Source organism: Poecile atricapillus, chromosome 1 (assembly GCF_030490865.1).
Source record: "Poecile atricapillus isolate bPoeAtr1 chromosome 1, bPoeAtr1.hap1, whole genome shotgun sequence".
Classification (NCBI taxonomy): Eukaryota; Metazoa; Chordata; class Aves; order Passeriformes; family Paridae; genus Poecile; species Poecile atricapillus.
In genome coordinates this window covers 142,665,342-142,683,497 of record NC_081249.1, presented here as the reverse complement: position 1 = coordinate 142,683,497, position 18,156 = coordinate 142,665,342, and the positions used below count along the sequence as shown (strand labels likewise).

General features: G+C 41.1%; 1 protein-coding gene across 3 annotated transcripts in view; it reads right to left on the bottom strand.

The window, feature by feature from the left end:
* AMBRA1 (autophagy and beclin 1 regulator 1) overlaps positions 1-18,156 on the bottom strand; it is a 129,793-nt gene that overhangs the window by 16,964 nt on the left and 94,673 nt on the right. For all 3 annotated transcript variants that reach the window (XM_058845095.1, XM_058845102.1, XM_058845110.1), the window contains one exon: positions 12,276-12,415. In XM_058845095.1, the coding sequence (XP_058701078.1) occupies positions 12,276-12,415 (140 nt within the window). The remainder of the gene's footprint in view (positions 1-12,275; positions 12,416-18,156) is intronic.

Genomic DNA, 18,156 nt, shown 5'->3' with positions numbered 1-18,156 from the left:
CTTCACGCTTGTGTCCAGCTCACATTATTAACGAGCTTGGAGAGGATGAAGGGCACAGACTTGCAGGCTTTGCTGAAAGTCAAATAAGGATTCAGCGTGGAGTCTGTTAAGTACCAAGAGCAAACAACTTAGCAAGCCTCTCCCTCTACATGGAGGTATTACCTACACAGCTCAGTTATGTCTCCAGGAAGAAACTAGGACCAAGTACTAGGAATTAATGACAACACTATTAACAAATGACAAGAGAGCTGAAATACAATTTACTGCATTTGCTTAACCAGTATTTGAAGGGTAAATTGACATAGCACAGATCAGCACAGACAGACATCTGGGTAACCCTCCCAGCTGGCATATCCAAAACTGGAAATTGAAGAGGAGGAGGGATTAGGATGAAAATTCCCCAGCTCTACCATAACAATACAGCTCAGGAGCACAACAGCAAGACAAAACAAACCATAATTTGCAAGTAGTGTGTATGTGTCCAGGAAGACATAAATAGCACTTACTACCTTTTCACTTGTATCAGGGGGTGATCTAAGTGAAAACTGAAGAAGGCAGCAGCAATGAGCAAATGTACTGCTCTCCTCCTTCAAATCCTGCCACATGGAAAGGCCCAACAGCAGCCCACTTGTTTGCTATAGTACCAAATTAAATTTTGATTACAACACTGCTGCCTGCAATCCCATCTAAATATATCAGCACAACCTCATTAGCACAATGAAGACTGTGGCAAGCCCAGTACAGAAAAGAAGCTGCACAGTGATGCCATGCAATGCGCCTGATTTTCATGCTGCCAAGTTTGCTTTCTCCACAAAAGAAAATACTCCTTAAAGCTGATTTCTCAAATATACTGTCCATTCAAGATCACTAAATGCAAGCATACAAAACCAGATTAATTTACAAAGGATTTGAATTTCCCAAGACATGCTTTCTTCCCTTTGTGTAAACTTGTCACTCCTAAGCCATTCAAACTGTATCAAGGAAACGTTGATACAGCTTCTCTTGAAGCTACAAGAGAGCAAGGTGACACTATGCTAAGGAACAGGAATCTATTGTCCTGGTTTGGGAAGGAAGAAGCAGCACACAGTATCTCGTGCACTGCAATGCAATGCTGGCTAGATTCCAGATGCATCCTTGTCAGCAGCTCATTATCTCTTCTGCCAGCACGGTGATGATCAGCACAGCAAGCCTATCCCTAGCTCCCATGATTAGCTAGGCAACGGTATTGTTAATACAAGGCGAAGTTTGGCACTCCCAGCAGCTGCCTGGATAGGAAAACAATAATTTCTAACGCCCTACTTCATAAATATTTAGCTTTCTGTGCAGGCGATGAACCACGTGCAGAGACAAATCCAAGTGAAAACTGGCTGCGGTGCAAACTGTATGGAACCAGCAAACAGGATTTCTGGAGTGATTCTGCAGGGCAGTAACTCCCTTTGACCAAGAAGAGGTGGCAGCTTCATTAGTTTCTCCCCTAGCCAGGGGAAGGGCACGAGATCGAATACAGGAATTCAGGGAACACAAGATCTGCAGTTTATGATTGACAACCACAGATATTTAAATGATGCATGACATCATCCTGTTCATCACATTGAGATAAATGATGCATCTAAGAGCAGCCTCATTTTTACTCCTCACATTGATATAACCCACTAATTTTCCAAAATCCTGGAAGTTTTGCCTGTGTGAAAACCAGCAACTATGCAGAAACATACCCTGACACCAGTCTGAATTGTCCAAGGTGCTGCAGAGGCAGGACAGCAAGCAGCTTGGTGCAGCCGGTAGCTGTGTGCCTGCCTTGGGGAGGGTGCCAACTCAGCTTGGAACACCTTGTGAGATGACTGGTCCTGTTCATTTGATTGTGCAGTCCTGCCAGCTAGATTAAATGTTGGGATTTTTGAAAATGCTGTATTCAAACTCACACCATTTATGAGGTCAGCCTTACAAAGCTGGTGGCACCAGTAGCTAATTTAGTAGCTCTTCTGTCTCAGCAATTTAAGCACATATAAAGTTTGTTTTGCCTACCAGTGGACACCTAAGGCTGGATCCAGTTCATGTGGCCATTGGATAAGATTTAGAAGGCACACCCCTAACAGCCATCTTCCCTGAGCAAAATTTTGGTATCTCAGCTAAGGAGTGGAGTCATTAGTCAGCTAAACTGGTAGATACTTCAGAAAGAAAGAAGAGGGAATGAAAGAAAACAGAGATTAATACAATAAGAAGAACCAAACCAGAATAGTTTCTTCTGATCCACAGGACCACTATAGCTAAAAACTAAGCGACTTCCAGGAGTCAGCATTTGCAACCTACCTACAGATTGCATGTAGAAGATAAGCAGACTCATAAAATAATTTGAAATGGATGACACACCACCAGAAAGCATTAAGAGGAATTTGTCTTATATTCTATGGAAGAAGTCTTCAATTAAGAATCAGTCTTCCGACACATTCAACAGGAGTAACAAATGGAAATTAAACACCAAGATAATGACAGAGCAGAAAGAAAACAATTTAGTATGAAAAGGTGGATATTTGATTATTTTGGGACTCAAGTACAAATATTGAGGTTGAGAGTGCTGCCCTTAAGGAATGCAAGGCTGCACAGAAAAACCTGTGTTGAGAATAAGGACAAGAAAAGTCCCTCTCAGACAGCTTTCATTCTTCTGCCAAAACACCAGAACAGTTTTTAAAAGCAATTTTCTCAGAAATTTTTACAGTACTGTAATGTAAACACACTGTGTTTACATACAGCATGACATAGGAAGCTGTAACTTGTATCATGTTTATGAGTAAAAGAGCAGGGCACCCAGGCCAAATAGCCTGGAATAGACAAGGCAGAAATAGATCAAATAAGAATTTCCTGAATTTGCACTGATTTTCTTCTCACTAAATCTTGCCAGTATGCCATGGTATCCTTTGCTATCTGGCTCCAACCACACCAAGCACCAGGTAGGGACACCTCTGGAAGGTAAATAACAGATTCCAGAACACACAGCTTAAAGGCCTTCAAACAAACACAATTCAGCTTGATATCACCATACAGGCAGCTCTAAAGATGGATGACTTGCTTAAGTCCTCTAAAAACCTAAAGGCTTGTTAATTGCTTAAAGTGATTACAGGCAGACTATACTCCAAATAAGCTTTGAACCCTCAGAATATCTTAGGCTGTTTATGATCTATCAGCTCTTCCAGCAGCTTAGACAATTTAGGATGTTAGGAGTCTTTGGGGGAGTGCAAATTGCTTACACCTTCTAAGGCCTTAAAACATCTTAAACTGCTACAACTGTTCAGAGCCAAAGTCACTCTTTAGTCATATTTGAACATTCATAACTGTTTTAGCAGAAACTAACATTGATGAAGTAGGCTTGTTTTGTAGATATTACACCGGCAAACTAAACCAGGAAAATGCATCTAGAACAGGAGACAGCAACGTAAAAATAAATGTTTAAAATTAGCAAGCATAGCAAATGCTTATTTTTAATAGAACACTGGAATGTGCACACACAAAGCTGCCAAGCTCCAGAACCAAGATATTGGTTTGGTCAAATCTCAATGAGATCCAAAGGGCAAGCAAAGTTTCTATTTTTAATCTTTAGCAGCTTTGAAATTATCCAACTAAAAAGTATTATGTTTTGCATACAGGGGAAACCACCTCCAAAAAAAAAGGGAAAAAAAGGAAAAAAAAAATCATCAAGAGCCCCAAATTGCAATTATTACTACAATTACTCACATTTTGTAGACAAGAAGTTAAGACCATTTGCAGAAGGACTTAAATAGGGGAAAAAAAAAAAAAAAAAAAATTGGTTGTTTTATTTGCTAGCTGGATTCATTAGTAGAGTCCTCCTGGAAAAAACATGCATAAGGGACACCAAATATAACTCCATAAATAATATGGATTAAAAATTGGAAAATTAAAGAAAATCTTATTGGAAAGCCAAGGAAGTAAACAAGTGAACAAGGAAGGTCTAGTATAGATCTGTGGAGAAAAGAAAGGTTATAAGACAGCCGGAGAACTCGTGCTGCAAGAGAGGGAAAAGACATTCTAAAAATAAACATGAGGAAAATGGTATTAGAATGAAAAAAGGTCTATTCGTTTGTGAGGCTAACAACAAAAATCAATGATGTTTCAAAGTGGACAAGATATTGAACTTTCTTCTCTGAAGTCTCCAATTATAAAATATCCAAGGGTACTTGTGTAATTAGGGAGTAAGAAATATGCCAGACATAGCAGCTAGTTGCACTCATTTAGAAGTTTTTTTTAAAAAGTTAACTTTTTTGAGTCATTCGCACCTGTTTAATATGTTACAAAGAAAAAGAGGAAATGACAAAAGGGCAAAAAAGTCAACTTAGCAGCATTTTTCAAAAAGAAAGCCATACTTAAAACTATTATTGTCTTCTAAGTGTAACTTTTATCCTTAAAGAGAGTAATATAACAAATAGAAAAAAGAAGATATATTGAAACAATGAGTGAGCCACATGCAGTAGGCAGTTAGTAAAATAATTGCTTGCATGAAATGTAACTTCTTTTGAAGACAGAATTAGAAAAAAGTACAGGAAGAAAAGGTGGCAGGTGTGATCTGAATAGATGTAAGTGAAGCATTTGGTAACTGTTTTTACAGCACATGGCTGTGCTCTTACAAAGAGTGCTACTGAAACTGAGAACTAGTTAGGACCTGCAGATGGCCGGTGATGCAGTACACAAACTGGTAAATACCAGGCTACAATTTCTTAACACAAAGCTCTGTACCAAGTTCCCTTTCTCACGGTGAAAAACAAATGTCACTAAGTAGTCAGTATCTTGAATTCGGTGAGGGAAACAAACTTGCTAATAACTGAAGACTTAAAGCGGCTTTCAAAATTTATCTTTAGGAATCACAGATATATTAAGTGGAATTTTATGAGGGCAACTTTCACTTAATGCCATCAGTCATCCTGGATATCCCATTCACATAGGAAAAAGGAAAAAGAATAAAAAATGGTAGCAAAATTGAAATACTGTTTCAAGCCTCCACATCGGCTCTCTACTTGTGCAACTGCAATGACAGAGCGTCTTGGCACTGAGGCTACCTAGGCTTCCCTGCAGAATTTGGAAACAATTCATTTAGTTTTTTTCTTAAATTCATGAATAACAAAATCCAAATGTATGCTTGCAGGATGCATCTACACTGCGAAATTGGCCATCTTTCCTCCTTTTCAGTCCTTTTATCAATCAAAAGCATCTTTTATCCTCATTTAGACAATTCAATGTATCATATGTTTAACAGGCAGCAGAAGTCCAACACACGCATTCATTTCCTTGTTAAAGACGCCGTGCAGATGCTGCCTTTCAAAAGGCCATTTGCAGGGAGGACTCAGACATAAACAGTATCTCCAGCTAGCCCAGTTAACAGTTGTGAGAACATTCCCCATGCAGGGTTGCTAACATCCCTTGGTTACACATGAAGGAAGACAGCTCCTCCTTCTGTCTCCTTGTTTACTCCATCCTCCAGAAGCTATTCTTAAGAGGCAAAGGATGTAGCTTATGCTGCTGGGGGCATCATAGCTGGAGGCTGCAGAGTCTGAGGAATGGAGCCAGCCAGAGGCAAGACATGATGTGCCAGGCAGCTGCATAGATTACCATCTCTTTACCAACGCTGATAACTAGATGTAGACACATTGTCCCCATCAGTAGATGTGAGGATATGCCATTCTCACAGAAAAAAAAAAGAAAAAGATTGGCACAGACAGATAAATGCAGTGATCTCTTGCAAAGCATAGGAATTTATCATAAAGATAATTTTCCTGGAATAATTTCATGTTAGAGGCAGATCTCACCCCAATGAATTAAAATATGCAAAATGAATAGCACTGAATCAGTTTGAGACTCTCCACACCTACTTCTCAATGAGAGAAATCTAAGGAATGCTGCCTCTGAACCAGATGCATCTTCAGGGGTATATGAATTCCATTACCAGAGGATCTGACTGCTGAAGAAATCCTTCCTTCTCTTCTGGATGCCTGCATTAAAAAGCTAGCCTTAGATAAGGTGCTTCTACAACCTGAAGCTTTCTCAGAACAGTGAGGTTTCTGGAACAGTATTTGCAAAAGCATGTGAGCACTGAGCCCCTACAGAAGCTGCTTCTGAGCACAGGCGAGAGGACACTCAAGCTGAAACAACAAACAATTGATATTTGCATCCCCTGTCTTTCTCCCAAGGTGGTCCTCCAGAAGCAAAGACAGCAAAGGGCAGTCTGCTCCTCACCACTTTTGGCCTCACTTGTTTATGTTTTGCAAGACAGTTCATGTTTGAGATGCCCCACCAAGGATGTTTCTGAAGGGGAAAGCTCTCGTTGGGATGTGACAGGATAGGAAAGGTTATAAGCATTAAGAATCAAATTCCTTTTTAATTCAGTACAGGTGCTTCCACCATATAAGACACACACTGAGGATTTCATTCCATGATGCAAACCCCAAGATCATTTAAATCACACTGCTCTGTATCACTTCCCGTGACAGACCTCCAGGCCACAGCTGAGTAACGCATAGTAGTTCTCTTCCTAAATGGAGCACACTACCTCATGTGGTATGCCTAAATGGATTCCTGTTTATATCTGACATGGCTCTTCCACTGAATATCACTGTTACCAATTTAGTGTCTAGACTTAGCTCTGTGGTGCCCACCCTCGAAAACATGGCAGCCTCAGAGCCTTTCAATACCACACTTTTGCACTGAACATGAATTCATCTTAAATACAAAAAGCACAGATTACCACGTGTTAATGTGAAGCCATGTGCAAGCAGACAGCAGACTCATGATCTAAAATGTATGCAAGTCTACCAGTTTGCAACCTTGACGAGAGTGAATTACAAGACCCTTGGAAAAGAAAAAGGCTGTCACAACCTCATAGACTGCAACCTGTTTCCAAGCCACATCTGAGCCAGCACTCTCTTATCAACAGGATCTGCCTGTGAACCACAGACCTGAGTCCTCTTGCTCCAGCTCCAAGATCAGACTTGTGAAAAGTAAATAGTTTCTCCTGTTGGTCACTTGCAGAGGAAGTTATTTCTAAAAGCTGGGCTCCTGTCGCACAGGAATCCAATCCCCTGGGTTCTTTCACACAAACCACTCCACAAAGACAGATTCAGAGGGCAAAGCACGCAAAGTTTTTACCAGGTCATACAGACCTGCTCTCACCTCCCTAGAGCACAAAAGCTGAGAGCCAACTTGTCAACACCTGTTAAAATAGGAACCTTGGGTTTAAAATACCAGAACCTGCCTCATGGCTCAGCAGTTCAGTTTCACCCTCAGTCACGAGTATTCAAGTCATACACTTGTCTCTGCAAGCTGAGCTGCATTTCCAAACAGCTGAGTCTTTTGCATCCACCCAAACAATGTACAGGCTATTGCAGAAATCACCTGGTTGCCACCTTCCTCTAATTTTCAGTCACAACCTAGTCATAGTCAATTTGTGCCTCTTTGCTCTCTAACAAAACACATCTATATATATAATTTATGTATCTAGTTCCAAACTGCTAGCCCCATTATCCCAGTACTGAGGCAGCTCACCTGGATGACAGCTGAAATATTTTCATATATATGAAATACAGGTGTCAGAATAGTCAGGCACGGATTCATGGGACAAAGGGAAATCACGCTTAGCCAACCTGATTGCCTTCTAAAATGGGAATGCTGGTTAGAAAGATGAGCAAAGAGCAGTGGATGTTGTCTACCTTGATTTCAGCGAGCCTTGTAACACTGTCTCCCATGATAGGCAAATGGGATCTGCAGGATGGATGTGAGGATTGAGTAGTGGATTGAAGTGGCTCAATGACAGGTCTCAGAGGGTTCTGATCAGTAGCACAGAGTCCAGTTGGAAGCCTTTAACTAGTGGTGTCCCCTAAGGGTTAATACTGAGCACAGTACTGTTTAATTTATTCATCAATGACTCTGATGAATGGGCAGATGCCTCCTCAGCAAGTTCAGTGGTGACACAAAGCTGGGATGACCAATATCCCCTAGTGCTGGGCTGCCATTCAGAAGGATCTCGACAGGAACAAGAGAAGACAGGGCAGATAAGAACTGACTGAAATTCAAAAAAGGGCATGTGCAGGTCATCAGCCTGGGAACCTGCTGGAATGCAGCTCTGTGGAGAAGCACATGGGGATCTTGGTGGATGAACTGTCCAAGAGGCAGCAGTGCCCTTGTGGCCAAGAAGGCAAATGGAATCCTAGGGTGTGAGCTTTAACAGCTCTTTGACAGGTCAAGGGAGATGGCCCTGCCCCTCTACCCTGGTGAGGCTGAATCAAGCCAAATCAGGAGCACTGTGTCCAGTCCTGGACTTCTCAGAACAAGAAAGACATGGAGCTCCTGGAGCAGATACAGTGGAGGGCTGCACTGATGACTAAGGGACTGAAGAGAGGGAGTCAAGAGCCAGGCTCTTGACAATGCTGACCAACAGGCCAAGAAGCAATGGGCAGAAACCAGAACACAAAGTTCCATCAAAACAAGAGGAAGGACTTCTTTACTGTCCAGGTGACAGCACACTGGGACAGGTTGCTCAGTGAGATTTCACTGTCTCCATCCCTGGAGATATTAAAAAGCCATCTGGTCACTATCTTAAATTATGTGCTCTAAGGGATGCAGCTTGACCAGAGGTTGGACTAGATGACTTCCAATGGTCCCTTTCAACCTTAACCATTCTGTGATATACTTTTAAATACTTCTCACATGTCAGATATTTACTGGAAGGCTATAAAATCCCCTCCTTATCCTTCATTTTTAGCCCTGATAAAGACTCCACACTGCACATTTCCTTATACAAAATGTTCCACTGATCCCACTATCAAGCGCTCTAAGCTACTGTGCCAGTTAAAAGTCAAATCTTAAACTATTCTAGCTTATATATCCAGCTTCTTCTACACCCATATTAATATTTTGCCATCTCTGCTGTAAAGCATCTTGTACCTCATCCTACAACTAATTTTTTTCTTACAGCCTCATGTATTGATGGCTTAATCACCTACAATCAACCAAAACCTCAGGTCTTTCTCCTCCTCCGTCATTTTATCTACCGAACTCAGTGTAATTAGTCACTAAGTGCACTTTGTACCGTTAAGTTCTCATTTCTATAGCTCCAGTCACTTTCACAGAAATCTGATTCCTTTGCAATACTTTGATTTTTCTCTGCAATGACAAAGCTGATGTCACATCCTCAGCAAATTTATTCAGTGCACCTTACCAGCCATTAGTGTAAATAGTATTAATCAACCAGTTCCAGAACTGTTTTTTTAAAGAAGTTAAATGACCTCTTTTATGGCAGAGTCGAGAAGTCAATAAGGTTGTACTCTTTCCTTTAGCTAGGACTTCACCCTCTCTTTACCTGATCTTGTTCTAATTCTTTAGAAATTAACCAAATTTATTGTAGTTCCAATACAGGAACTGCCTTATTAAACCACAGATATATTAGACTTAGAGCAAATCCTTGGCTGACCCTTTAATTAGAAATAAAACCATAAAATTCTTAAGGACAGGTATACACAACCTACTGTACTCCAGCCAAATCACAGTGCATTCGATCCCACTTTCCATGGTTTTTATTTTATTTACTTTCAAAATATACCTTATAAAGCTGTGTACTGAGATTACAATTATGGACTGCAAACATAGTATGACCTTGCCATTTCCATTTTTAACTAGTGTTTCTTTTGAATGCTGGGAAGACTGCTTGCATAGCATCCCGAGTGTATGGAGCTTCAAGTTACGCTTTTTTTTTCTTTCTTTTTTTTGGTCAGCTTGTACATCTAGTCTACTCATTTGAATCCTCTATTTGAGGAACAGCTGCTATTTCAATCTGTTTATATGATTCCTGTAGTACTTGGTTTCAAATGCCTCCATTGTATATGGGAATTAAGACCCAGGAAATTATAATAATCTCTGTTGTTTGCTACTGAACCAGTTTTCTTTGCCAAATTACAACAGTTTAGGGGGGACAAGTTTCAGCTGTACAGTGTTTTTCTGCGGTTTGCTAGACTATCCTCCATATAGTAGTACTCTATCAATTGCTCTTTTTTAATTTTATCAATTGCTCTATCAATTACTAAATTGAGAAATTTAGTATTTCTCTTCCACTGTATTACTGTGTATGCAAGTCACACAAATATTTTTCATTTTTCTCCCTCACTTCTCATGTTAAAGTCAATACACATATCAATCTCAAACCAAGTTTATTAAGCTAAGAACTACTGAGATGGTAACCATATGTCACGATTTTTCCTTTCTCTAAGGATCTGTCAAATAGATCTGGAACATATGCCACAGCTGCAAGCCACTTCTACTCTGATAGAGCCTCACTCACCTTTGTGTTCTGATGTTAGTGCCTCAATACAAATTATACAGCTCAGTGAGTATCTCCACCTTCATGCTGAGGTTTACAAGTCATTCTTGACTGTTGTTGGTCTATAAAATGGTGCAGTTGAGAACAGAACACATCAGGTGTCCTGCTCCAGAAAGAACCCACCGGTCCATGTGATATTCACAATTATCACCAGAAACATCAATCACTCCAATTCACCAGCAGGTAACCTGCTGAAGCATTTTTGTCAACCCCCCCTAATAAATCTCCCACCTATACAGCCACCTTGTTTCATGTTCACATACAAAACACCTATTTTTGTTGGAATTGTGCATAATTAAGATGGTGAGCTAAGAAGGTTTTACATGGATGTTGCAGAAAGGCTGACTGTATTTCCATAACATACCATGAAAGTGTTCATATTGACTCTTTAATTAGTGAGGTGCCAAGAAGAGACATGCCACTCAGCTTTGGAGTACTGCAAGCACCTGAGTGGAAATGTAATGTGGGGTGTGTGTAGCCATGACAGCCAGATCAAGCTTGACTCTGCAGCATTCAATCAAAGAATCCACCCTCAGGGAGACTTTGTTCCCCTGGGTTCTCATCCAAGTTCATCTCATGAACCATAATCAGCAGACTAAATCTTAACCATTTTTCTATACTGAAAATAACTTCGAATAATTCTCAAGTTCAAGAAAAGAGCCGTTATTCTTGAATAATTCTTCTGCTTAGAAAATACAGCAACTGTTCTTAAAGAAAGCCACTTATCCTGAAAGAGAGTGATTATAGCTTATTCAGTAACAGTATCTTGTAGAACTTCATGTTTAAATAAGGCCTTGATGAAAGATTAAGCTCAGAAGATCAAGAGGGCTGTTTGAAAAGCACTGCCATTCTGTATTACCAAAACTGGTCCAATCTGAATTTCAACCACAGACCACAGAAGGCTGTGCTGAATTAGCCACTGTTACAATTGTATATATTTATTCTGACTTAAGCTAGTGATTCTAAATTGATAATATGACTCTCCTCAAGTACCACATGCATGTAGTATGACTACCAGCAGTGCTGAAAGTTTCTAGCTGCCAGCTTTTAAGTTCCAAGGAGCTTCAACAAGTGAAGCACAACCCAAAAGAATACCAAGGTAGTTTAGTACCAGGAAATAACTGAAGTGTCCCTGCAGCATAAAAGAAATGTGGTTCCTACAGAACACTTGGACAACACAATGGAGAGAAGGGTTTCAACAAAGTATGATGAAGATGCTCCCCAAGAACACTGAAAGCAGTATGTATCACAGTCATCATCTATGTCAGACCATAACTAAATTAGCTTGTGTTGAATTGTAAGCTTACAAAGCAGCAGTTACACCTTTCACAGCTCTATACAAATTAAAGAGAACTGAAATGTACATGTCACACCACTGGGCTGTGAGGACATCAAAATAATTCACTGGCTTGCTCATAATCATGACAAAAATCTTTGCAGTTTATAGAATCTCTCACTTGACTACTGTAAAAAGTATTTGATAATTCTAGGTCAGCAACTTTCAACCTGGTTGGTGGCCTTCAAGAGGTCCTTGAAAGCTGAGGAAAGCAAGCGTATTACTAACTCAAATTTCCTGACACTGTAAACCTTTAGAAGTCTATAAATCCAGAAAGGCTGAAAGAAACAGCACTAATCATATAAGAAATAAAAGATCCAGAAATCCTAGAAAGAAGAGGGAAATAACGTGAGCTAATGAGATGCACTTCAAAAACTCTCCGAAGTTTACCATCAGCAAAACAAATACTGATTGTAAGAGACTCAGGCAAACACTGTGGCAGTCCAAAAGATCTCTCTTGGGTCCCTCAAGCACAAGAAAAGCCATGTTATCCCCACTACGCTGAGAACAGAATGGTGAAAGCAGTCACATCTCCATGTAGTGTCTCCACGTAAAGCAAGCACTTACTCTGGTCGGCAAATCACCAGGTCCCCTTTGTTGGTGCCATATGCCAATCCCAGGCCTGGCTCAGGCAGCCAGCGAGCAGAGTTTATGCTGACATGTCTTCTCTGGTCGGCAGGCATTGGGTACAGAACGTTGAAAACTCTCTGGAACAATAACAGGAGATTACTTGACAGGACAATACGAGGCAGGAGAGCCAAGGAGGCTCAAACAAATTTCCCTGCAGCAGCACAGATGGCCATAGAGACATGTCACTTTACAGGATGTTGCAAGAAACCACTAAAATCAGCAGTGAGAGCAAGCAGCTGCTAGAAATGCACATACGTGTGCCCTTAAATCTTTAATAGGCTGACTGGCACACAACTGTGAAACATCCAGCAACCAAAACTGGGTATACTGACAACAACCCACTTAGCCCAAAAATATGACACAGGGAAATCATAAAAACAAAGGCACGAGAAATAGAAAAAGCAGTAATGAGTCACCTTGGCTGCCTAGAATAGACAGGGACAAGATGCTTCAGTGTACTGGGCCATTAAAGTATCAGGACTTCGGAAGGGTAGGACTAAATAACACATTTACTAGACCAAATCATTAGGAGAATTTCTGCAGAAATTTAGCTAATAAACTGACATCACTGCAAGCAATATAGACTTTGAATCTGGATTTTCAATGGGATAAATCCAAGATGAAAGACAAGTTTTCATTAGATTTTCTAGTGGGCAAGCATCCAACCATCACAAAACCTTTCCTCCAGACTCCACAGAAAAGGGGATGGTGGTGAACCAGTAAGCAGGGAAGGGAATGATGGTATGCTGGAACAAGAGGATAAATGTTGATGGGAATGCAAATCAAAAACTACTGCACTGCTGACATGACTTGAGGTAAATAATTAGAAGCCATGAGAATGGGACTTATCAGCTATCATAACAAAGTGGGGCCATTTTACTCCATAGCTCTGTTGCCTACTGCGTATCTTGTCTGTTTGACAATTTAACTTGAGAAGCATGAGTCAGGGATTACTTAACTGTGTGCCCTCCAATAGCTAGTACCCAGAACCTTCATCCTGACCATCCTATATGCACACAAAGTAAGTCAGAGCAAAACAATATGTCTACATTATCTCCCATCACAGTAACAAATTTAACTGCTCCTCTGAGGAGGTCACATTAGATGAGGAAAAAGCATTTCTCTGTATGGCAGAAGCTGGTCACTCTTTGCCTTGGCTATCACTCAGCAGTTAGTGTATTCAGAGAAGTTCAGCATTAGAGCAGAAGGAGCAGGTCTTTAGGGGTTTAGCTAAACGGCCTTACCCATCTCTGACATGTTGGTCCCGTTCCCCTGCCCTGCCTTGCTTGCTGGGGCAGCAGAGAGGGAAGGGCAAGGGGAAAATCAGATTGTACCATGGTTAACACCTGTTACCATGGAGATTAGGGTGCACTTTCAGATGGGAAGACTGGATTTGGAGGAGGAGGAAAGAGGGAAAAGGGAGGGGTCTGCTGGAACCAGAAGCATAAATTCATAAAATAAGCATTCTGAATCTCTCAAGATTGCAAAGGTCCTCTATCATACCCTTCTTTGGCAAGTCAGAAACAGTTTCTCTTCTATTGAGAATGGTTTTGTCACATCTCAGGAAGCCACCACCTTCCTGGGCTAGTAGCAAGCTCTCCCAACTGGCAGGTCAGCTTGCACAGGTGTTGTCCCACACGCTCCATAACCAGCCACACCAAGGAGAGAGACTTGCTGGCTACAGCTGAGCTTCACTGCTTTTACTGCTTTGAAATAAACAGCACCCCATGGAAAACACTCCTCCAAGGACATGAGTCTGGTTTTGACAACCTGCAAGTGCTGGCTGAGGGCTGAATCTCAAAGACAAGATAGCTTTAAAATTCTGCATTAGAATAGTTGCTTCATCATTCCACTCCATTCAATTCTAAACAGCTTGTCACGCTGAAGAGCTCCCCTCCCCTGCTGCTTCCCACTCCCACGCTAATGGGACAACTCCATGCAGTGTTAAGGGTGATGACATCCGTGCGTGTGGTAATTAGTACATAAAAAGAGAAAGCAGCTGTACTGGCATAATCACCACTCGCAGCAGTAACCAGGACCCAGCTAATCAATCTGATGCAGTCATACAGACTGTCTGTTGCAATTGCATCCATTAGCAAGACCCCCTACTCTATACACAGAGTGGAAAAAGAAATTCAAGTTCCTTCAACATCAGCAGGTCCTTCTCTTCAAAGAAGGTCAGAACTCTGCCAGGAAGCATTATTTGCCATAGATCACAGCTAATTTTTTTTTTTTTTTTTTTTTTTTTTGTCTTCTTGTTTCTATTGTTAAATCTTATAAAAAGTTACTGAGATGTTTCAACCAAAGTAGCCAGCCTGAAAACATACCACAGACTGACCATACCTCTTTGCTATGGATTGTTCAGGCTTTGTAATTCTGAACTTCTAGGAAAAGTACTCAGGTCACTACAGGAATCCTACATAAACACAACTCTCCAGCTTCTAGGTCAAGTGATTGCTGCCAACCCTCAAACTGTTAAAATTAACAATACAAATGCATAAAGTTGATAATTGAACAGTTTCTTTTCATTAGTGCTGGTCCACAGATTAATTGCAGGCTATTTTTAAGAGCCATGTTGATGGCCAAGGGTTCAGGAATCAGTTAGAATCACTGTCACAAAAGTGCGGTGATTGATCTTTAAGGTGCCCACGTATCAGAGTTTCCAGAGAGCTTATTTTTAATAGTGTAGCACTTTTGGTTAAGAGATATCACATTGCACCACACATTATCAGCCCATAATCACCATCAGCAGTCACAGAAAGCTTCCATGCTCTTCACCATAACCAATGTCAAACTTGCTCTTACCAATTCAGTAACTTGTTACCAATTCAATAATGCACAACCACACCATTAGACATGGCAATCAACATTTTACAAAGTCGGAGCTACCTTTATGTCCAGATGCTCTTTGGAAATAGTTTTGAATGGTATGTTTCTCTGACTACAAACACTGTGAAGTCTGAGGAGTGTGAGGTTCAGAACATACCTCCAGAAGCTTAAACACTAAGAGGTAACAAAAGTATAGCAAGCTGTTCTCTTCTTGCAACAACAGCGATATATAAATATCATTTCAGTACAAATGACAGGTCCTACTACTTCCCTTTAGGACCCCATGATCCAGCCTGAGTTACACAGAACAGTTGCTTGACCTGTACTTATGTCTGTAGAAAACTGTCTCTGGTGATCCCTCCACACTTTGCTGGGGATTCCAGCAGTCTTCTGTCATTTCAAGGAATCCATCTCTTCTTGAGTTCAGAGGATGCCAGGAAGGTAAAAAGTCTTCCTCTAGAAAAACAAAAACTGTCTAGGTAGCTAAACTTCCACACAAAAGGCTACTTGTACCAAGGGTAAGCAACTCACTAAAGAAACAAGTTGGTTGCTTCCATTTTACATCCCCGTAATCATGAAGTGGGGGGAAAGATTTGTTTGAGCAATTTTTGTCTGCACTTTTCTATTTCCAAAAATTGTACTAGAAGTAACTACTTATCTCTTTGGTGTGTCTTCTCCATTCTCACTCAACAGGAGTGGGCATGTCCATCATGCACTGAACTTTCTAAAGTTCCTTTCATTGCTTCACAGCCGTAGGAATGGACAGCTCAAAGAAAGTAGGGCTATAAAGGCATGAAGATAAGGAAAAAAGTAGGCTCTCAAATTATTCAACAAACAAGCTGCATTTGGAGGGCAAAGGCCCACTGCTGCTGCTTCCCCTCCCTCAACTTGTCATTGCTTCACATCAGTACTGTCATACCTGTCACAGCCAGGAACTTACGTATTTACTTATGGCAGAGTGCCAAGGAGAGGCTGCATGAGAATCAACAGCCTCAAGGAATCTTTCTCAATGATCTCTTCCTCAATGTCAAGCTGACAGGCCCAGGGCACAATACATAAGCACAGAGCTAGACAGTTAATTTATACCTGCCCTGGAGGGTTAAGAAAACTTTTTGCCAAAAGTCTCTGCTACATCCTCGTTATTGAGCTAGTCCTTCTGTCTTCCCCTCCCATTCTGTACTAGGGAAGCTGCTGCTTTTTAATAACACCCTTGAAATTCCACCTTCCCCCCCCCCCCCATTTCTAGGATGTGGCAACACTAAAAAGCTGGGCAGAGCAATCACCAGGATCCTGTCAGTCATCAAAGCAGCAGCAGGCTGCCCCAAGTCTGTGCTTCTGTTGCCAGCTGGCCACAGCACTGCACCACTCTCCTGATCCAAGCAGCGCTGTGCCTGGCCAAAGCAGAGGCATCACATCATCTGCACAGCCACCTCTTTGCTCAAGGCCTTCCCACCTCTAAGGAGAGCAATGAAAAGCAGAGGAGTGCTGAAAGCTACTTGTTTGGCAGAGTGAGACCTTTCTTCTCTCTGGCACTCGAGAAAGAACAAACATGTTTTGAAGCTGGAGAAGAGAAAGTTTGGCACAAGCAGGTAGGAAAACTCAACAGGAACTTGGCTTTTTATCTATTTTAATTCAATAGAGACACTTCTGCTCTCGACTAGATCCATCTGCTTTTGAGATGCCAATAAATTTCAAGCCATTACCTTTGCTTAGCCTAAGCAGTAATCTGGCTATTAGATCAGCCTTGATAAAGACTGCTTGGGGAGGAGGTGCAGTTGTTGTCTCCTTTACATGGAGAGATCCTGCCATCCCTGAAGCAGATCAGGTGGGTTTGTAAATAACCAGCCTAAAACATAATTATTAATTTTCAACTGAATTAACACTGTCACCAAAGGCTGAAAGACAATGAAAACACACAGGGAAAGAAATATCTGATATGTTAAATGCTATAGAAACCTCTTTGAGGACTGGTAAAATACATGGTTTCACAGCTACTCTAATCTGGGCTGCCAAGCAAGAGCTTCAGAGAGGATCATTCATCTCTGCTGGATGAGAATAACTGTAATGGCAACCAATAATTGTACCTCTCACCTCCAGAAATGCAAAGTTTGTATTGGTAAACAAAGTGCTCTTCATGTGGGTATGAGTTATACCACCACAGTGATTGCAGAGGCTGCACAGCTTTGTCAATGCAACTGCAGCTATACCAGAGACTCTGGCCAGCAGAGGTGCCTCATTTAGCCTCATTCTAAGGTATGTGAAACATGTCTCAGATGTAGCCCTAAAATCACAGCCAATCCACAACACCATATTAAGTTCACTGAAAATACATCTCCAAGCAAGGCCTACATACAGTCTGAAACTACTCAAAGAGCATTAAAACAAATGCTGAAAATTATGAACTCCAATTGTATTTGCCAGAGCAGTAGGTAAGATGCAGTGACAGCATGAAGGCATAAGCAGGGGAAATCTGACTTCATTCTTTTTGATTGCAAGAACCTTGTCAAGAGAGCGGTAAAATAAATTATCTTCTTTTTTGCCTTCTCCCAAGAGTGTGCTACCACTGAAATATCTTACCCGACATTTTTATAATGCAAACATGTTAACTAGCTTATCTCTGACACCAAGGCATCAGGTAAGTTTCTATAAAGCATCTACAACTCCACTGAATACACCACATGTCCTTTGCCAGTAAGCCTGCATCACTGACTTGTATTATGCATTCCATTAGTTCATGTTTTTTGAAGGCCCAGAAGTATAATAAGAAAAAGACATTCTAACCTGATGTCCTTAATAAATAGTACTATATTTTTACTCAGATTACATTTTTTTACTTTGCTGCCTATTTGTGGGTGCGGAGGAGCCCACAGAGCCCGAGATCCTGGCTCTGCCCTGGAGACAAGATACTTCTCTGTAAGAGACACAATGTATCGCTCCCAGGTATCTTTGAGTTAGATATGTTAAACTGTTGTGCTCCATTGGTGTTCCC